General features: G+C 37.9%; 1 protein-coding gene across 3 annotated transcripts in view; it reads right to left on the bottom strand.

Annotated features, from left to right (window-relative positions):
• Positions 1–9722: 9722 nt before the first annotated feature.
• The window catches only part of LOC141484280 (cytochrome P450 9e2-like), a 32648-nt gene continuing 18743 nt past the window's right edge, over positions 9723–23627 (bottom strand). For all 3 annotated transcript variants that reach the window (XM_074179362.1, XM_074179364.1, XM_074179363.1), the window contains 2 exons: positions 19565–19804; positions 9723–10249 (listed from right to left, as the gene is read on the bottom strand). In XM_074179362.1, coding sequence (XP_074035463.1) covers positions 9813–10249; positions 19565–19804 — 677 coding nt within the window. In that variant the 3' untranslated portion in view covers positions 9723–9812. The remainder of the gene's footprint in view (positions 10250–19564; positions 19805–23627) is intronic.

Below are 23627 nucleotides of genomic sequence, written 5' to 3'. Positions count from 1 at the left end.
TCCATTTTCATATATTAGATTCAATCATATCAGCACTGGAATATGCCTCAGTTGCATGGTTCCCATACTACACATGTGACATTTAAAACATCGAAAATGTCGAAATTCGATTTCTAAAGTATATATCCTTCAAAATGAAGACATATTCCTACTTTATTCGTCAAAATACTTGGAATAATCTTAACATAACTGAACTTACCACACGGCGCTTTCATCGTGATGTGACATTCATTTACAAACTACTGTCAGGTGAAGTCGACTGTCCTTAACTTCAATGTAAAATCTTACGATACAAGAAATCCTCCACTTTTTTTCATGAAAAATCATAGTATTAACTAAGTTACAACACACCCATATCCAGATTTATGAGATGGTTCAATAAGTATAATGTCGATCCCCTTGTGAACTCATTGAGTGAATTGAAAAAAACTCTTAGTGACATAAGGTTAGACTAATATTATTGATGTCTTATAATATGTATGATATGTATCTTTTCAGCAGTTCACTGATATAAATGTAATGTATGTTGTTCCTAATGGTGAATACGTAAAAAAATAAATAAATAAATATACAGTGGAGTTCAAGGTGTACTGGGTTGAACCTCGAAACGATGAGCAACCAGAGCCATCGTGTACTTCCGATACCTATGTATCGCTTTTGGTGGAATCAAATATGCCAAGTTACTTGAACACTTCATGTGAAAATATCTTTAATAGAGAGATACCTTTCCAACTTTTCTTCTATCTAGGTTGCAAGTAATGTTCATATCTCCAATCAGGCGAATGGATCTTTACTGGATTGAATCCAGCAGCTTCAGGGTATGCATAGTAGCGGAGCTCAATACATGAAAACAATACTCCAATTCTTGTTTTTTCCAAGTCTTTGATATACAATGAACAGGGGGTTGGAGACAAAATGGATCCCTGGGGAACACCAACGTTGATGGTGAAAGTATTCGAGAGATATTCATCGACGGCCACTTGCAGGAAACTGTTTTTCTGGAAGTCATACACAAAAATGATCCAATAAGCCATAGCTTCGAAGTTTGGCCAACAAATCCTCATGCCACATACGGTCAAATGCGCAACAGCTCTTGACTCTCCATGTTTCCCGATTGCGTTATTCCAAATATGGGTGACATACAATAGAAGGTCGCTGAAGATGTTAAAGCCTTCCAAATATTTAAGGATATGATGGTTTACGGCTTAATCCATGATTTTTGATATCAGTGATAGCGACTGGTCTATAGTTATTTGGGAGATTTTTCTTGCCCTTTTTGGAAATAGGCTGAACGCGAGTAATCTCATAAGAAGGAAAAACCCCTTCCATGTAAGACAAGTTGAAAAGTCTGAAAAATACTGGTGCGAGTTCATTGGATGACGGGAACTTCATCAGGACCAGAGGCCTTGTTGATAACGAGCTGTTTCAAAATTCACCTGGCCAGACGTTGTCGAAAAGTAAATTCCCGCATTGTGGATTCTAGTAGGGAAATAGTGGGTGGTGACTCTCCCACGAAATTGACTGTGGTGTAGATCGCGAATTGTTCAGCTCGTAGATTGGCTTTTTCTAATGGCTGTTGTTGCAATTAATCAATCCGCCGGTGTTAGTGGTGGAATATTAGAATATTCTAGAAACATTGATTCAAACCAAGTTACATTCAATATTTATGAACAAATATCCATGTGATATATTTCTCCAATCAGCATGCTAACACTGGTTGTCATCACTGTCAGCATTAGGGTTAGTTTTCAAGATTATTTGCGAAATGAAATTCTCAAGGCTTTCTCTCTTGATAAAGGATGTGTCTTCTATTAGTTAGTTTCAAAATTTGAATTTTCAAACCTTTGTTTTGAATAAGTATATTTTCATGAAATTTTGGTCACGGCTAGGGGAAAGTGGTCACCATTCGTACGCGGGGCACATGCGTACAGTTGGTATAACAAAAAAACTAAACGGCATACAAACACATCTTTGCTTATGTGCATAGATATATCGACCGCCATGTTGCTAGCGGAGTGACGCGCCAGTCGCACCAGGGCGTTTCAGCTGATGAGACATAACGTGTTTTTGCGGGCGGTGGGTAAATTTTTTACCTGAGTTCAGTTCGTAATTGTAAGTAGAATTGTTATGTTTTCGACAAAATGGTGATGAATGATCAATGTTAACATTGTTTAGTAAATCCCGTATATATACAGATATACCTGAAAAAACTGAAATAGAAGAGAGACATAGACATAAAGAATTGAAAAAAAAGGAGAGGAAAGCCAAAGCCAAAGCAGTGAAACGTAGTTTGAAAGAAATCAGTTCAATGAAATAGAAAAAGAAAGCTAAGAAAATAGAAAGCGATGAAGATTAAGATGAATCTGAAGGATTGCAATTTAGCTTGCGGGAGAGTTCAACATCTCCAGTTGATTTAAAAATGGACGAAGAGACTGATGATCATAGTATCAATAAAAATTCAATTGTGATACCAGAGAAAATCGAAGATATTTTGTATGTTTTGGTAAAGTTTAAAAAAAAAGAATTCTGTTATTCATTACGTCGGAAAAGTTCTCAGTCATTATTCCCGTACAGACATGAATATATCTTATCTTCGGAAGAAATCAGGATCATCATGGTTATTCTTTTTCCCTGATATAGACGACATACAAACTCTGTGTATCAGAGATGTTGCCATGATCCTCCCTGATCCCCAAATACGAAGCTAGAATGGCTAGACTTTATACTTTTGCAGTTGATTCAAATAATTATAATGTGCAATAAGTTTAAAAGTAACAACCAAACGTATGATTACCTACTTTGAGTTCAAATTGTCAAAGACTCTATAACGATGTCATACAAAATGATCGTAAACATCTCATTTATTTTTCTAAAGAAAGTTTTATCGACTGTTAGTCAAGTCACATACTTTTAAGTTAGTTCTTTGATAAATAAATATTTTTATAATTATTGATAAAAATTCAACGACTTTAATTGGCTTTTTGATCACCCTGTATGAATCTACCACATGGCGTACGAAAGTACCCCACCTACTGTACGAACGTACCCCGTTCGTTGCGTACGTCCGTTCGAATATCTTGTAGAAAAATCGCTATAACCCTTTAACCTGTTGACATAATAGATTCGATTTTTTTTGTGATAAACCACAATATATTTGTTACACTCTGATACATAAAGTTGATAAATTCGACAATTGGTCTTGAAGAAAAAAAATTTAATCTAAAAAGTGTAAGAAGGGTAACGACTTTTCCCTATATGCTGATACTTGCTGATACTCTGAATCCAATTAAAAAAAAAAATTCGTCCACTATTATGATATACATTGATATCCCACAACGAACCTTCCATTACTTCACAATTTTGGGAATGAAATAAGAAAACGAATGGAAATTTCACAGCAGTTTATTATTTTTCGAAATTAGGTACCTATATATTTACCTATTAGTAGATAATCAAGACAGAACTCAAGGTGATACAATATCGAATCGAGTGTATTTTTATTTATCAGGTGAATCGTTGATTGATTTTTTATTTGTTTGAGATATATTACGAAACGAACAACTCAATTCCAACAGAGGCGTAACAAATATCACTATATATGAGTACTCAGTTGTTCTGAAAAGTGAAAGATTCAATGAATCTACAATAAGAATATTTTAACGCATAATGAAGTGGCAGCTATATTTTGCAAGATAGACAATATGTGATCATTCGGTACCAGTACCAAGTACCAGTAATACTGAAAGCTTTGTAAATTCTTCATGAGTTCAATTTCATTTTGAAATCACCAAATATCATCTGAACCATACCTTACTCGAAAAGACATTTCGTATTGTGTAAAGGTCGAATGCTTGCAGGTCTGTGGAATTGTTCTGTTCCTGATCTGATTGTCAGTTTAATTTAGATGTGTTCACTTCAAATCTCCAATTCGATAAGTAACTGTATGACATGTTTTAAGAAAGTGTATGAAAAATCATTACAAATTATGAAAAGAGGAATGGAAATTTCTATTTCCCTAATCTAATTTCTACAATAAACTAACAATGATTGTATTAGTTTGAGAATGTCCGTATAGAACGAAACTGCAGTAACGTTAGTTAAAAATAAAAGTGGTAAAAAACATAGAAATTTTTATTTTTCTTTTCATTGTGATTTCCTACCACGTAGTAACGGCTACATCCATCAATTCATTCCATATTAACTGGTTAGTTTGATCAGAAGATTAAAAAAAAACGACTTACCTCCGCTTGCCAAGTTTTCGATAAATTCATTGCGTCTTTCAAAAAAGTAAAATGAATTGATAGAGAAAATGTAATGAAGAGACAAAAAACTGATGAAAATTTTTGAATATATGTGCAATTCGTGGATTCCTAGAAAATTTCCTGATCCAATACTCATTTTATCTTGGATATATCTTCATAAATATGAGTATAACACTTCACTATGAGATTTTTACTAATTGGGACCCTTGCCGTGAAAGCTACAGGAGAGGTGGAAAACAGGAATTTCTTTTGTGAAGAATCTGACCTGAACGAATATTACATTTAGATAATTTGATTCACAGCCAGTCTTCAAGTATGCCCCCTTACTATATGTCTATATGGTGTCTTTGTTTGACCATCTGTCCTGCTTGTGACTTTCCTGCATAGATATTCAGGTGTAATGTTTTTGGTGATTTCATGGAAGAACAACGTGAATATAGTAAACGACAATTAGATATATTCAACTAATCCATTTCTTCAAGCATTTCATTAGTTCGGACTTCTATTGTCTAATATGATATAAATTGATTTGAAATTCCTGAAAGAAACTGCAGAAAATTGAAAAGATCAGCTGAAAAAACAATTTTATCAAGAAAAAACTGAAATTACAATGGGATAACATGCAAGCAACAACAAAAAAACACAAAAAATTGAACTATCAACACGAGTTAAATAAATTGGAAAATTATCAACAAGAAATGAAAATTGAAAATATAAAATTGAAAGATTCCAAGCAACGAAATATCACCTTTCTACCTCTTTTTTGATAGAAAGAATTATTATTGCTATTCAACGTGGTTTATGCTGCTTCGGTCTTTGGAACTATTCCTTCTTCACATAATTTTGATGAGATCAGGCATTGCCCTAATTTCAGTACTGAACTAAAATCTCTTCGAAACAAGCCGAGATATGTGAATATTCATCAGTCGCCTATCAAGGTTAATTCGCAAGTGATTGATCCACCTTTTTCTTTTGCAGTATGGTTAATGAACTTAGATCATTCATGCCTCCCAAAAATTAGTTGCGGTCCTCGTGGTTCTGGTTTCCGTTCAGTGGAAGAGCTTCGTGAAGCAAGAGACGAATCGATACCTCTACGAAACCCTTCATCACTTGGAAGGATCGATCGCCGCTTGGGAAATGATTCTCATGCAGATTATGTGAAACACGTTCTTCCTTACGAATCAGTAGAGAGTTGTCCTGAAAACTTTGAGAAGAAAATTGGATTAGATAATTTAGGAAATACTTGCTACATGAATAACATTTTAAAAGTGTTGTTCGTGACGAAGAATTTCAAGAACGAGGTTTTGATGATGAACGATAACAAAAATTTTTCCTACATATTCACCAAACTCAAACATCTGTTCATGCTTTCTCTTTAACCGATTTCCTGAAGTCAGTCCACTATATACTCTTTAGGACAAGAGGATTTTTCCGAATCCTTGGGGTTCTTGATGAATATTATTCGTGAGCAAAACAATAGCAGAATCAATACTCCTGACCGCTCTGGATTCAATAATTCCGTACAGTCTATCTCGTCTTGTGTTTGTAAATATTTTACTGGATAAATCTTCACTTGTTTACTTTGTAGTAAATGTTTAAGAGGTAGCAAAAACGAATGTGAATTTCTGGAACTTCAACTAGCGTTTCCTAATATGACTAATGACCAGTCAGTTCAAAGCTTATCGTTAAATCATCTGAAAATGGAACTTTCAACAGGTAACGATCGTCTGTATTGCCAAACATGCGCCAAACTAACTGACTGTTATAAGGAAACAAATATATCTGAGGCACTAGTCAATCTAATAATAACACTGACATAAGCACGAAACTCCTACGAAGGTTCGAAATAGATAAACACTTCAATCTAGCAGACCACTATTTTAATATTTATGCAGTCCTTGTTCACTGTGATTCTGACGTTGAATTTGGCCATTATTACGTCTTGAACCAAACGGACTGGTTTGAGTTTGACGATAGCCGTGTCGAGTGTTCTGGCAATGTATTGAATTCATTGGAACCTCTGGAGACACCCTACATTTTGTTTTATGAGAGAGAGGACATTGCCAGATCAAGATCTTCAGATGATGTGGTGTTGCAGGTTTTTCCGGGTTTTCCTGCAGCTGAAAAAGCAAATGCGCTACTGGAATCAATGAAGTCGCCCTGGAGCGCCAAATAATTTTTATTGTTGTTTCATAATTCAATGTTTCATTGAAGTTTGAGTTAGATTATCTAAAGAAAAAAGATTCCAAACCAAGTTACTTCATGACGTTTCGATTGTTAGTATCCACAATCGTCTTCGGGTGATAACTACATTTTTTCAAGCTTCTGTAAAATTCTTTCCCAAGAATTTTGGACTTTTACAGTACGAAATGCATCAGACTCCCGTAAAAAAAACCAGTAACCATGTCACAATAGTTAAAATGTGATAGAACCCTCGAGTCAGACAACATTCATATTCAAGTTCATTTCATTTTAATGTGGACATTTCATTCATTTTCCCTAGATTATATCGAACAAATTATTTATCTGAAACTTACATGTGGAGTATTCGACAAATTCAAATTATTCTATGGATACTTGTTAATTTTCAAGTTCTATGATTTCAAAATATTTAGCTGGTGGACCTAATCATTCAATTGAATGAAAACACTGAATATCGGTTTTCGTATGATTTTCATGACGAGTAGTATAGAGAAACAGTTACAGAAAATGTAGCTTTATTTTATGAACGTGCCTTTTTCCTTGCAGCTGGCACCCCAGTTGGAATATTCTATAACATAGAACAAACTTACATACAAAATTTCAGCCTCAGAAAATATATCGGCACCAAGAAACAGTGATGAGAAGGTTATTTTCATATGTTAATGGGCTCCTTTTATCCCCAAGGGGGAGCACTAGTTGAAATACTTAGAAGTCAATTTTCATTGCACACCTACAATATAAAATGAACATACATACAAAATATCAGGAGAAACAGTGATGGAAAGATAATTTTCATATGTATACACTCCCCTTGGGAGTTACCACAAGAGAAGCGCCCCAGTTGAAATATTTAGATATCCTCTCATATAGCACATCGGCAACATAAAACATACCTTATTACAAAATTTCAGTTCCCGAAAATATAGCAGTATAGATAATATCACTGACGATCACTGAATTCAGGCTGCGTTTATCGACCACCTCACGATACACAATATAGGGCACTATTCTCTTCACTTGCAAATACAATTGACTTTCTGCAAATCTATCATCCCAGTGCCAAAATTTCAAAATTCGGTGACTTCAATGTTCACAATCCCGACGAAAAAGGTCGCGAAGCTGTGGCTTTTGCAATATGCAGCGGACTTACTCAGATTATAAATGAGCCAACCAAGATTCCTGACCTTGATGGAGAATATGCTAGTCTTCTGGATCTATACCTAACAACCAATTCACAAATTTACATAGTAATCTGACCACAAACTCAGTGTTGAGTGAATTATATTACTTAAAATATACGCCAATGAACTTGCACCAGTATTTTGCAGACTTTTCAACCTCTCTCAGAAGGAAAGGGTTTTCCTACTTGGAAGATAGCCTATTTCCAAAAAAGGACAAGTAAAATCTTCTATAGACCAGTCGCTTTGGTATCAGTGATATCAGTGAGAAAGTTTTAAACCGCCATATCCTTGAATTTTTGAAACGCTTCAACATATTGAGCGACCATCATTATGTCTTTCGGAAACAGAGATCAACAGGCAACCTTCTATCGAATGTCACTCATATTTGGAATAACGAAAAATATGGAGGGTCAATAGCTGCTGCGCTTGATATTTCTGAGGCTTTTGACCGTGTGTGGCATGAGGGTTTGCTGGCCAAACTTCGATGATATGGCTTGTCAAACCATATTTGTGCTTCCTGAAAGTACGTTCTTTGTAAGTGAAAAATAAGGAATAATACTTCTATATACGTTTTTATACTTTTTACTTTTTTATTTCTCATAATGATCTCCTACCACATAGTAACGGCTTCATCCATCTTTTCATTGCCGGTATATCTATCAATTTTTGGATAAAACCTAGAATCCAATATATTGATTTGCTAACGAATGCACATTTGTCTCGTCATTCCATTTGAATTCCAGGATATCGGCTACGGAGGCACATCTTCACCGGTAGCAGGAGGTTGCATTTCTCAATGAGGATCTAGAGGTGATTTCGAATTGTGGTGAAATGAACCACGTTCAATTCAATGCCACAAAAACCCAGGCATTGGTTTAAAAAAATAATAAGTGTCTCCGAACCGATATAATGTCAGAACAGGAATTTCCGCTCTCTGCTTCGATAAGTTTGTTGGGGGTTGGAATGTACATCGAAATATATTGGCATAATCATGTCGCTGGATTTGCAAAGACTGCTTCTCAAAAGTTTGAAACACTGTTCCGAACCAGAAGACTGTACAAACCTCAGCAAACTTTGATGCTTCATAAAGCTCTGATCATATCTTCTTTGGAGTATTTTCCACATGTATAAAGCTGCGTATGGAGGATACCGTAAAGCTGCTGGATTTCATCCACAAAAGAAACATGAAAACATGAACATCACTAGCGACCTCGATACTCTGTAACATCGAAAAAATGAAGATTTATCTCTCTTTTATACATAGATACATTCACAAGAAGTGTTCAAGTGACTTTTCATATTTGATTCCACCAATAGCGATTAGTATCAGAAATACGTGACGGACTGTGGCTGCTCTTCGTTTTGAGCTTCAACTCGAACTTCACTGTTCGAAAACTCTTTCATTTGAGGAACTGTGTTTATGTGGAATGAACTTCCTGAAAACGTATTTCCAAATGAATTTAATTTACGGCGATTCGAGTCCAAGGTGAATCGCTACTTTCGCTTAGGCACCGCTCTTAGAGAGCCTTAAAGATGTTTTGTAGTGTTTGTGTTTTGTTTTGGGAAGGTATAATTATCATCACTATCATCTTATAGTAGACTATTTCACCAATACGATTGGTCGGCATCTGCAGGATAGGAAGACGTGACATTTTTCAACTGATTTATAGACCTGAGTGACAGTGAAATTTTCAATATAAAAAACGTTAGGGATACATATTACTTCTATGAATATTATTCAAAACACACAAATATGTACGTCCTTCTTGTGACGGACGCATTCTCATATATCTGTTTTTGAAAATACGATTTTGACCAACTATCGAAAGTAGATAGACTTGGCGAATGCCACAGCAAAACCAATATTTTCATTCATAACATTGTAGTGCTTTGACTTGTTCACTGCTAGTTCTCCGTTGTGGACCAAAGGAATATGGAATATGGAAGTGGCTCTCTCAAAAGTGGACCGGACTGTATGAAGAAATATAACTGATTGTTATCAAGATACATCACAAAAATACAAATTAGTGGAATCACGATACATGATAGAAAAATGCTTTTGAATGAAATCATATGCTTCTTTGCTCAGAACCGTAATATAATGTCTGTTATACAATATCTTTACAAAAATGTATTTTGTCAATCAGTTTGGATTTTGTAACATGATTCATTTTTTTAATCTTTTCAATCCTAACCAGAAACCACCTTCAGCCCCTAAGTTGAAGGTTTTTTTAGTGAGTTTCAGAGGAATCGGTGTTTTCTCCGTTGGAATAAGTTCGAAATGTGACAAAATGTGGAAAAACACTGTCTTGATTTCCAATAAGCCGAATCTGGACCCAATACAATTCCGTGGTCCCGCACCAAATGGCATATAAGCCGAAGGATTGATATTGCCTTTATTTTCCTCACTGAATCTTTCTGGATCGAAACGCAGTGGTTCTGGGTAATATTTGGGATCAAGATGTATACCAATGATAGATATAACCACTAAGGTATTTTTTTCGATATGTAATGGCTTCTCATCTGGGCTTGCAGCTTCTATTATATAAGGTTTGGTACACACTCTGTCTGTTGTTATGAGGCTTGGCCATTTTCTCAATGATTCTGAAATGAATTGAACAATATCAGTGGAAATGAATATTGAAAGAGATGATAATACTGTATATTCATTGCAACTTCCCACAGTTCACAATGATCAGAACTAATCGTTACTTGCCAAACTTTTCAAAGGTGGTTTTTTCATGAATAAAACAATAAAAATGAAGTATTTTGTTTACGGAAAAATAAGTGAAATGGTATCTTCATCACCATGTCATTTAAAAATTCACAAAACCTCAACATATAATTCATTGCCTAATAGCTTCCTTATGCATGTTCGTACTGACTAAATTCTACCTATTTAGTGCTTTATAGAATATAATAATCTGAATGATATGACCTTCTACCTACTTGATGACTAATAATTTCATCTGTATGAAATTATCAGTCATCAAGTCATCAAGTCATCAAGTCATCAAGTCATCAGTCATATATATGATTCAATGAAAAATGTTTGAACATTATGGAATGACTTTAATAAACTTATTAAATGAGCATGTAATAATAATAATACTATTTTATTTTCCATTTCAAATTTGAAAATTGTATTGAATTCGTCAGTACAGGTGAGTAAAATGAAATATAATTGAACACACAAAAAATTTAAGACTAAAGATTAGGAAAACAAATAAACGAATGGGCGGATAACATGTTACATTTTAGAAATTTCCTTTACAGAATAGGAACACTTTGTCACTAGAAAGTCCTTCAATTTGTTTTTAAAATAATAGAGTGTCTCACACTTTTTTCATTTCTTCGGATAATGAATTGTAAATTCGGGGAGTAGAATTATAATGAATTTTATACAACTAAAATGAACTTGTGTGATGAACTGTTTGGAACCTTCTTAAAGATGATCACTTGGTGATCATCTTTAGTCAAATTGATCTTCCTCTTGGAGATGATCACTTGGTGGTCGAAACACGTGTCGAGGTGTTAAAATAACGGTTTGGTGTTGGGAACAATAACTCCAGTAATATTTTTTAACTTAAAGGAATATAAAGATGGTTTTGTTAGCGTGTTTTGTATACGTATCTGGAGTTGTTCGGTGTAAAGTTACTACGATTTTCTTTTACGCATATGCAGAATTAAAAAATCAGCACTGACGGAAGCATGAGGGAGTTAGATTCTTGAAGTGATCTCTACAACTCTGACTATAGTACGAATAATACGCTTCTGCGCAATGAAAACATCTGATACGAGATGGATAGGTTTCAGAAGTGCATCTCAGAAGTGTATCTTTGTCTGGAATTCATTTGAGCATAATATAATTTTAATTGTTTCTCGATAAGGACGAGTTTGAGATTTCTGAATTGATATGTGTAGGAGTTTAATTTCGATTGTAGTGTTCGACAGTGATTATTCCATGTGAGACACTTATCCACTTCAATGCCTAAAAACCTGACTTGTTGAATAATTTCTACATAAATGCAAGTTTTTGTTGATATTGTCACATCGGAACAGCTTTTCTGACGATTATGGAATCTAATGGATTTCGTTTTTCCATGTTCAGGTGAAGGTTTGCACTGAACCAATGATTCCCATACGAGAAAGTCTCATTGCATTTATCTGACAGAAGTCTGATTTATCTGAAATGATCAGTGACGTATCATCTGCATACATAGTGAACTAATACTGAACTGGTTAGGCATCCAAATCGTTCAGGTGTAATAAAAAAAATAGGTCCAAAAACTGAGCCTTGAGGGACACCAATTGTGTCTGCTCAATTTGTAGACACAATTTCGTCCATAGAGATCACAAAAGATCCCAACATGGCACACATTCAGTTCATCAGTTTCTTATAACACAAGTCATCTGCTGTTATCATTGGTTTTTTATTTGAGTATCCGTGCTAATTATTGGAGGAAATTTAAAACCTATTAGGTACAGTATGCTAATAACCTGTTAATAACCTGTTAATAACCCGTGGGTTGGGCTACCTATCGGACGCGTCCCCAGGTGGCGGATAAGGAAACGGCCAGGGGACTGGAGGTCCTATCCGGGAAGCCAATGTGGCCCAACGGACGGGGTTGACGGACTCCTGGTCAGTTGCAAAAATAAGTAGGATGAGGGGAACTAAAACCCCCCAAAAGCCCTGCAAAACATGCCACCGCGGACCAGCCTACTCAAGCTAAGATGTAAGAAATCGTGTCGACAGCTGAATGGCCGCAGGGTTATGTGCGGTTACGAACGATCCCCTTGAGGAACCGGGCGAAACCTCATTGTAACTAGCCTTCCTCTGGTAATGCGGGGCTCTACTAGAGGTGACCAACCCTTCCCTTGCTACTCGTGGGAACATATATGGAAACTAAACGTATGAAAAAAAAACCAACCAATCCCGAGGCTGGACAGCAATGCTCACCTCAATTTAGGGCGGGGGCTGGGAATGAACAAAAATGCTCACCCCAAGCTACCGCTCAGAAAGAGGCTGGACATAGCAGACCACTTCGCGATGCAACGCAAAGGCCAAGGCGTAAGCGTATCAGCGGCGCCGAGGCCAAGAGGAGGAAGAGAGCGAAAGAGGCAGAAGTGGCAGCAACTATGAGTGCACCCTCCACCTCTCCCACTCCATCCTCAACAACAAGGGCACCTCTTGCGGAGGGCGCCAAGAGCTCCGCCTTGGAAAAAGGCAAGGAACCGGCTGCCACCGCAGGAAAGCGCCCTCACGCGAGTACCTCCACGGAGGGAACCCCAAGAAGGTTGAAGAAGCTGCGCAGCGACAGAAATGTCGCTGCACCTTCCAAAACCTTCGTGGATGCCGCCTTGAGACACCTCAAGGTAGCCATCATAGATGAGACTAACCCGTACGGTAAGGTTACCGCAGAACGAGAGAGTCTCATCAAAAAACAACTGTTGGAGGAGCTGGACAAGATCATCTTCTCCGCCTCCAGCAACAACAGCAAACCGCCCACGTTCAAGTCGTGGACATACTCCGGTGAAATCATCAGAGTGGTCTGCGATGACGACGTGACGCTAGAGTGGCTGAAGAAAGCCACAATGAATATTGAGCCATGGGAGGAGGCATCACTTGCGGTCGTCAGTGTGAATAAGCTCCAGACGCTTACCAAAGCCTCACTCTGGATCCCGAAGGACGTCCACAAGACGACATCCGGTGAAAACGAGAGGGTGCTAGGTCGGCTAAAGGCGCAGAATCCTGACCTGAAGGTAGCAAGATGGTGCACCTTCCATCATGAGGTTAAGATGAACCCACAAGGACACCTCTTCGTCTTCGGGTTCGGAGAAGATGATATGGCTGTCCTGAAGAAGAAGTCGATGAGGTTAAGCTACGCGTTTACCTCACTGACTATTAGGGCAACAATAAAAGAAACAGAGGGCACCTCTGAAGACCCTAGGTCCTCGGAGGTTGAACCACCTAAAGTGGATATTGACCCCAAAGCCACCATGGGTCCCGAAAAGGAAGTCGAAGCATCTGAACAGATGACATTCGATGACCTGATGGAGGAGGCACCCAAAAACAGGGAGGCCACCTCCCCCTTAGCAGGGGAACAGATGGACCTCTAAAGGAAAATTTGTATCCAACAACTGTCTCATGGGCAAGGACGTTGGAAAAAAAGTAAAAATAATACAATGCAACCTCCAACACAATAAGGCGGCAACGGCAACACTATGTCGCCAACTTGATGTATTGGAGGAGGCAATAGCTTTGATCCAGGAGCCCTGGATAATAAAGACCAAAATTACTGGTTTCAGTAGTTTAACTGGTCAAATTTTCAGCTAACCAAGCAACTAGCAACCTAGGACGGCTGTCTACGTTTCTAGGAAATACAGAGCGTTTCCGATGGCACAATTCAGCACCTCAGATCTCACTGCGGTCAAAGTTGAATGTCCAGTTGGGAAAGGCGTTGATAATCGCATCGGTGTACCTCCCTTCAGATGCAGCCACCCTACCACCGACCAGAGAAATGGTAGTACTAGTGGACCACTGCCTCAACCAGAGAGTGGAGCTCATATTGGGTTGCGACTCAAACTCTCACCACGTGAGCTGGGGCAGCAAGGATATCAACGCCCGAGTTAAGTCACTATACGAATATATAATACAGAAAGATCTAACAATCTTGAACAGAGGCACGGAGTCAACATTTATTAATGCCCGTAGCCAAACGTTAATAGATATCACGCTCACGACAGCCGAAATATCAAACAAAATCCAAGACTGGCAAGTCTCGGACCATATCTCTATGTCAGACCACCGCTGGCTGACCTATACGGTAAGCCAGGATCTCAGGACTACTGTGAAATCCCGTGACCCGAAGAGGACGGATGTAGCTCTCTACAATCGACTCTTAAGAGGAGCTCTGCGGGAAACAGAGGCCCTGACTACTGGCAACAATGAAGAACTGGAAAGGTACACGGTATCTATCCACAACAAAATAGACACTGCCTATAAGGAATCCTGTCCAATGAGGATGGTTCAAACGCATGGCACAACCAACACATGGTAGTGCCCTGAATTGGAACACCTCAGGAAGACAGCGAGAACGACCTTTAACAAGGCAAAACGTACAAGACTCGAAGAGGACTGGGTTATATATCAAGCCAACCTCAGAGAGTTCAAAAAAGTCTGCAGACGAAAACAAAGAGAAGCCTGGAGAGCCTATTGTGAGGCAGTCGAAGACTTTCGACTAGCTTCTAGGCTACAGAAGGCACTCTCAAATGACCACCATAAGACTATCGGCATCCTGACGAGGGAAAATGGCGACAAAGCCGCCAACATCCAGGAGAGTGCTGAGATTCTTATGGAAACTCACTTCCCAGGTTCTGTCTTTCCTGGAACGGCGAACTGGATGGATGTACCAATAACACCCTCACAATATGACTGGCAATATGCTAGTACAGTGATTGATGAGGACAAAATGAGATGGGCTATATCGGGCTTTTCCCCCTTCAAGTCACCAGGGCCTGACGGTATAAGACCAGCCCTACTTCAGTGGGGACTGGACACTCTTATGCCACACCTGGTTGGAATATTTAGAGCCTCTCTAGCTCTGAGGTATATTCCCAGTAAGTGGAGAGAAGTAAGAGTAGTATTTATACACAAACCAGGTAGGATGGACTACACCCTACTAAAAGCATTCCGATCAATTTTGGTCAGCCGGTAGCCAAGCGGTTCGGCGTGGGTGCTTTGTTCACTCACTCGAATTGACTGCCGTGTTGGTCGGTGGTTCAAGCCCTATTCTGAACGATCGATCTTCACTTGCTGCCGTCCAACCCGTGTTAGGAATCACACGTTAAAAGGTAAGACCTTGTTAATCCTTAGCTCGCACAAGTTTCGACTTCTGAGGGTTGTCGTTCGTAGGGGTGCGACAGCTGGTTAACGGAAAAACAGATTTTTTAAACAGAATTAGTCTCACATCGTTTTTCTTAAAAAGCATGGAGAGGCTATGTGAGCGGTACATAAGAGATGAAGTACTTGTTATCAATCCACTTCATCCAAATCAGCATGCATATACCCCGGGAAGGTCTACTGATTCGGCCCTTCACCATGTCATTGGCAGAATCGAGAGATCATTGGACAACAAAGTATCCACCCTAGGTATATTCATAGATATTGGGGGAGCGTTTGATAAAACAACCTTTCCAACAATTAGCCAGCAACTACACTCCAGGAATGTACCCCTGGTAGTAGGAGAATGGATACTCCAGATGCTCTCTAGCAGAGCAATAAGTATTAATGTAGAAGACATCACAGTTAAAGGACTGGTCATGAAGGGATGTCCACAGGGATGGGTCATATCACCCCTTCTCTGGAACATAGTTCTGGATACCCTAATTAATCACCTTAACAAAAATGGATTCTACACAATTGCATACGCAGATGACATAGTTATCTTGCACACCGGCAAATTTGTAAACACACTGTGCGATAGAGCGCAGGATGGGCTCAAATTGATAAAAACATGGTGTAAGGAACACTCACTGTCGATCAATCCCAAGAAGACTGAGATGGTCCTTTTCACCAGGAAAAGAAGTTTAACGGGCTTAAAACCTCTAGAAATCTTCAAAAGCCAACTATATTTCTCTGAAGAGGTGAAATACCTTGGTATTATCCTCGACAAGAAGCTAACATGGAACTCTCATCTACAGAGTAGAGCAAAAAGAGCATACGTGGCTTATGAGCAATGTCGGAGGACAGTGGGACGCGCATGGGGTCTTTCACCCCGTGTAGTCGCCTGGATCTACACTGCAATAGTAAGACCTATGTTAACGTATGGAGCCATTGCATGGGGACCGAAAGTTCTACAAGCAACGGCCATCCAAAAATTATATCAAATACAGCGACTGGCTTATTTTAACATCACAGGAGCCATGAGAACAACACCAACCGCCGCAATGGAATTAATCACGGGTCTGACCCCTCTGGATCTGTACGTTAAGGAGGTTGCGTTAATGGCCATGGTACGATTGCACACGGCTGGTGTAAACCTAAAAGTAGGAATGGGTCGATTGAGGCTGGGCCTATGGCGGGAAGCGCTTACTGCGCAACCTCTGCTGCAGGCAACAAGTGATGCAATTGAACCCAGGTTTGGGTTCAATAAACCCTACAAAATACAAATTAAGCAGAACACAGAGTCAGATGCTACAAATGCAATACGGATTTATACAGATGGCTCAAAAGGATGTGGAGTGTACTCCAGATCACTAAGCCTAAGGTTTGAATGGGGAATGGGAAGAAATACCAGCGTGGTCCAAACAGAACTGGCTGGTATCTCAATCGCCACAAAAGAAATAACCAAGAAAAGAATTTCTGGCAAAAACATAACAATCTGCACTGATAGCAGACAAGCACTATTAGCCTTGAACAGACACCGTGTTACTTTAGGGCTAGCACTAGAGTGCCACCAAGATCTAGCCAAAGCCTCGGTAGATAATATTATCCTGAGGTGGGTTGAAGGGCACGAAAGGAGTAAAGGTAATCGCATTGCCGACTCTTTAGCCAAGGAAGCGGCTGGACTAAGAATTTTAGGACCAAGTGGCACCCACGGCCTGATAACTTTGACAATTGCGGAACTAGTCAAATGTTACACCCATGCTCAATCTTTAAAGAGATGGGATGAAATCAAAGGATGTAATCTTGCCAGGATCACCTTGGGCGACCCTGGGAAGCTGGCGCCGAAGAAATATCTGGCGATGACCAGGAAAAATATACGCCTTACAGTAGGATTTCTGACTGGCCACTGTCAGCTAAGGAAACACCTACATAATATGGGGCTAGTGGACACACCTCTATGCAGGATGTGTGAACAGGTAGATGAGACTGTCAGGCATGTCCTGTGCGAGTGCCCGGAGTTATCGTCAATAAGAGAGTGTGTGTTCGGCGAGACTTGGCCTACACCTGCCGATATAAAGGAGATGTCTCCCAGCGACCTGTCCACCTTCCTGGAAAGGACAGGATGGACGACGACCTAGGAGGACAACTTCTCGGGAGGATGTACAATGGGTCACATTTGGCCTAAGTGCGTGGGCTTACACTCACCCTCCCTACTCTACAGATACAGAACCTGTTAAGGATAGTAATTTTTGAATATTTTTAAAAAGTTGGACGGAACTTTGATTGGTCGATAGATTTTTTACAAACTGCGAATCACCATTTTCATGAATTGCCACCAATTTTCCAGTTTTGAGTTGATCTCGAAATATTTCGGTTGAAAGAGATAAATTAACCATATGTGTGTGAGAAAAAATAAGAAATGGCAGGGATATTTTCAAAAAAAAAATAGAGAAATCGTCATACACGCACGAAGATGCATTTTTCAGTTTTCGTTGTAATATGTTAAGTAACTCCAATGGAGGGGAAGTATTCCATTCTATTCGTTCAATTAGTAAATTTTCCAAATTCTCGATTCAGCATTCCAAAAGATGGAGAATGAATCATCTCTTTTCACAAATGTTATACGTCATAGTCGTGGTGAAACTCATACATGAATACGTTATAGATTTCCATCAGGTATCGGCCAATTCCATCACATATGAAGATTATTGGATTTTTACAGGTTCTTGAACCCGATTCCAAAAATGACTTCGAATGTTTGCTGTTCCATCTCATCTACGATATATAACGCTCATCCAAATTAATTCAAATACTTAATAAAATTATCTAGGTACTCATTTGTAAGTTATCTATCTCCACTATAATCTTTGTTAAAAATATCTGTCGAACGTCGATATCGTGATCACTAAAAATTGTAAGTCTAATACTATATCGATATTGAGACTTGAAATCATTGTTATACTCCGTTTTGATATAATTCACCTTCCACGACTTTCGAAATTCTTATTCTGTAGAATCATTTGAATAATCACATTGAAAGTTAGATGAAGACAATTCCTGGATGTCAATTAGAGGGTTTATTGTAGATATCAATTAACGCTCTACATCATCTCTCTGCATCTATTTGTTTCGGTCGCTGCCTATAATTTGTGGGCCCCAGATTCTCAGTGACAAAGTACTGGATACCAGTGAATCCTGAACGTGCTGTCGAAACTTATAAATTCAAAGGGGGAGAAGTGAAATTGATCATGGATGCAACGTTTTTGGCTTCTAGTTTGCTACTTGCAGCAAAAGCTTCAGGAAGAGACAGGAAAGAAACAAACTTATATTAGAAGATCAAAACTTCTGTTTGCAACGGGTCGACATACGAAGTCAATTCGAATGGCATAAAAACTAAATAGTTACCGAACGTCGGTAGTTTCTTTTCATGGCATGAGCGGGGGGTTTGTTTTTTCAAAATTAATTTTATTTTTCATAAACCCACATGGATTTTTTTCATTAGTAGTAAAGCGTACCTTAGTACATCAGTCTTTTATTTAACTGTTCGGATTGACTTCGTATAGGCTATATCACATGTATCTTTCATTTTCGCAGTTTCAATTAGTTTTCATATTAAAGATTATCGAAATGAAATTTTTCACTTCTTCATTAAAACGCCATAATGAAGGTGTATACCAAAATTCAGCTCAGTAGGAATTTTTTCTCAGAAAATACTTAAATGACTGGACTGTATCCCAACACTGCGTTTCATTCAAAGTTTATGAAATAAAATCTGGATTTCGAATCATTTCTAACAACGCAACATATAATCATCATAAATTTCTACTATCAATAGGTATACATTTTCATTTCAAATGAACTTTTTTAGATAAGGACTCAAATTCTCCCTTCCTCAGTTAATAAAAAATTTCGAAGATTTCTCTTGGATTAAAAAAAAATAATTTCGGTATTCTCTCATATACAATATATCTGAAATATTTTTTCTGAAAATACTTGCAATGTTTCATAAAGAATTATTAGCCTTATCTTACCTGATACAACCATATCCATATATTTCATTTTCAATAAAGCTTCATAGGTTATTTTTCCTTCACATGCCACTAGTGTCTCCTCAATTTCGTTCCTTAGTTTTATTTGAATATCTGGATTCAGAGCGAGCTCATACGACATGAAACACATGAGCGATGAAACAGAATCAAAACCAGCGAAGAAAAAAATCAAAGCCTGAGCTGTTATGTCAGTATTAGTAATTTCTTTGGTATGACCTTTTCCTGAAAAAAAAAACTGAGAATGAACAAATTTGCACAGCATTTTGTAATATTAATAATATTGATTTATTTTCCCAAGAAACATACAATGTTTAAAGCAGGGAAAAAAAAACAATAATTCAAAAAACAAACTATAACATAACTAAGTACGAACAGAGCACACAAAAAAGATAAATCAGAACTGACACTTGGAAAAAATGAATATACATACGTATACACACATATATACATACATATATATTTGAATATGATTGTCAACATAAACATAAATGCACTCATCAGATAATTTGTCTATACAAACCACAAATATTTTTCCAAATTGATCCGGAATTTGTGTTTATTGATTTTTTTGAAAGCGTTCGGTATACCGAATTTTGTTCAATATTTGTTTTCATTTTCATTAATTTCAAATTGTCTGAATATCTTCTCAAAAATTTGTGTTCGTCACCATTGATTTTGAAAGTCAAATTTGAATGTTTGAGCTTATTTTTGGCCTAATGAATGACGGTACATGATTTGAATTTATGTAAGGATGACAAATCTAATAGTTTTTTGGTTTATACAACTTGATTGTAGGCTCCTTGTAGTTCAACTTGTATATACACCTTATAACTTTGTTCTGAAGTTTTTAAATTGATTTCAATGAGGAATTAATTGCCATTCCCCATACTGATATAAGATATTGAATTTTGAAATATACAAATGCAAAATAAATCAATTTAAGGTATTTTACCCCTAGTTTATAATAATGCAAGGTAAGGTAAGGTAATGAAATGCAGAGAGGTAAGGTAAGGTATCCATTTTTTAACGTTCACGAAAAAGTAAAGTATGAAGAATTGCCATAGTGATTATAGGTTTTGGTAATTTTTGAGCTGGCAGAATTGAATAAACAAATATTGACTTTTCATATTCTTGACAGCAGTAATCATTCATATGAAATAAATAATAATTGTCATTTCCATAATATTATACCAATATTAATATTCATTAATAGAACAATACCCAAATTTCACAATGTGACGTTCAAGTTTATCTGGTGACATTACCTTTACATCATTCGGATATATCCGCTTTTTGATTGTTCGGAGGTAAGAACGCAACGCAGAAAGTTGAAAGTAGCCAACTTGTTACCTTGCGGTACCTTGCCTTACCGACGTTACCTTACCTTACTTTTTATCCAGAACACAAGTGCGTTTTCTCAATACTTCAACTTTCTTACCTTACCTTACCTCGTTACCTTGCGTTTTTATAAACTAGGGGTTAAAGGTACAAAATTTCTTATTTTGACTAAAATTGCAATTATAAGAGCTGTATATGATGGAATCGGCCGATACTTGAGGAAAATCCATAACTAACGTATTCCAAAAACACTTTATTGTGAGATTTTCAGTAAATTGTTTTAAAATATCAGCTACTTAAAATTCAGGTACTTCGTTTACAGGTACTTTGATTACAGGTACTCCATAAACTATATATATATTTAGTATTGAATGTGTACAATTAGTTAAAAGACACGCCAGATGAAGCCATTGTATGGCGAAACACGTGTTGCGTTTTTGTAAAACAATTTAGTTTTTTTGGAATACGTTATAAGAGCTGTAGTTTTTCACATTGTTTCAATGTGTTTTCTCCATGATTAATTTTCATCTAGAATTTTCATCTAGAAATTTAACACTAGGAGAGTATTTAATATTTTCATCATTAAATTTAACTGGATCTTTTGAACCAGAACTTTTAGATATAAATATATATGAAGATTAATAGAAACGTTATGTCATTTTATGACATTGAAGTCATAAATTGATTTTAATGCAAAGAGAAATGAAAATATCTATGTTTTTTACCACTTTTATTTGTAACTAACGTTACTGCAGTTTCTTCCTATATGGACATACTCAAACTTATACAATGAACTAGTTTTCTCGATCTTCTGGGGCCAATTCAACTTGCCAATATCCACTCTTCAAATCCAAGGCCGAGAAAATTGTCGTCGATTCTTGGAAGAGGGTAGCTGTCTTTCTTTGTCACGTGATTTAGTTGGCGATAATCCACGCAGAACCTTGTCGAGCCGTCTTTCTTCTTCACTAACACGACTGGGGAAGACCAGGGGCTGTCAGAAGGTTCGATTACTCCTTCTTTTCCTATATCGCTGACTATCTTGTCTGCCTCTTATCTCTTGGCCAGAGGGAGTCTTCTAGCTGATAGCCAGATTGGTCGGGCATTCCCAGTGTCGATTCCATGCTGAACCACATTCGTTCTGCCGACTAACTCCCTCAGTTTTGATAGTTGTGTTGGTGGTATGTCCTTGGAGGAAATGTCAATTAACTTCTCCAACTCTTTAGGCAAGTTGTTGGCTTGGCTAACCGAACTGCGTACACTCTGTATCACCGAGGAAATGGACGAACAGTGCCCCAGCATTGTTCCTTTTTTCAAAGTCCCGGGAAAGTAGTTGACATTCATGACCCTGACCGGCACAACTTCATCAACATGCAACAGGGTCTTCCCAAGTGCAATTCCTCGTCCAATTTTCTCATGGTGTATCTTGGGCTCGAACATTACCACCTTGCCGCTGCTCGCACTTCCGTCCAAGCGAGCCTCCAGGATTGTTTCAGCCCTTTAAGGTACGCACACGTTTTTAGCCAATAGGACCCTTATCGTCTCTTCGCTTCTTTCATGAAGCACCAGCTCTTCTCCGCCGACACGTAGGACGCCGTTCTATTTTCAGCTCGGACAATGTTGCTCTATGAATCCAAATTGAACCAAAGCGCTGCCGAAACAGACAACAAAATTAACCAGATTTCTGGCAATGATAGTGTTAATGGTCAGACAGTGCGTTCTAGCCTTAAAAATGAGCCTCGAAATGGTCGACCTATTAAAACAGAAGACGAGGATTTGAGAACCCTGGTGGGAATTTTGATGCTTTGAAACGTATTGAAGAGCGAAAAAATTCGAAAAGTGAATGGCCCACAATTCGAACGATCGATAGAATTGGTCACGTTTTGAGATCTGTTCTTTTTTGCTTTTGTGTAACCGAAACGATCCTTTTTTGGATCGGATCGTCACGTGTGATGGGACGTAGCTCCTCTACGACAACAGATGTTCAGGACAGTAGCCACCTAGGCATTTCTTGAAGTCAAAATATCACCAAAGAAGACCATGGTTTCTGTATGGTGCTCACCAGTTGGTTTGATCCACTTTAACTTACTGCAACCAGGCCAATCCATCACAGCAGAGTCTTATTGTGAGAAAATCGACGAAATGTACCCAAAATTGCAGTAGCTGGCACTGGTCAACAGAAAAGTTTCGATACTGCTGATCCTGAACAATTGTTTTCCGAGCAATAGAAATCTCGTTGTGAATCAGCAATGGAATTTGGGACTCATGTCAAATGGGCCCGAAATAAATATCGCCGTGTACGACCTCGTTTATGATTCAGGTTGTATGATCTCATTAATGAGAATAATGACAGGAATAGGAATATGAAGATGACGTTTTAGAAAATGAAAAGAAGAACAAAATATCTTTTTTTGGGAAAGAAAGTTTTTGGCTTTCTACTACTCCATCTGATACAAAAAAAGGGATGAGAGAATCTTCCAAAGAAAGGAAGGAAGTAATCAATTTGAAACTCTATACATGGATGTGTAGATCATGCAAAGAAGTAACTTTCAGACACAAACTGAAAGAAAGTCCTCCTGAAACAGCTACTTTCATATAAACATTGAATTACACGAAAGAAAATAATTCTTCCGAAACGAATACTCCTATATGAACACTGAATTATACAGAAGATACTTTTCTCTACTCAGTTTGTATTTCAAACATTTGT

This window comes from Leptinotarsa decemlineata, unplaced genomic scaffold (genome assembly GCF_025532065.1).
Source record: "Leptinotarsa decemlineata unplaced genomic scaffold, Ldec_3_MD MMD2_tig00005462_RagTag_RagTag, whole genome shotgun sequence".
Lineage (NCBI taxonomy): Eukaryota > Metazoa > Arthropoda > Insecta > Coleoptera > Chrysomelidae > Leptinotarsa > Leptinotarsa decemlineata.
The sequence above is the reverse complement of the archived record's forward strand: the minus strand, read 5'-3'. Positions and strand labels throughout refer to the sequence as shown.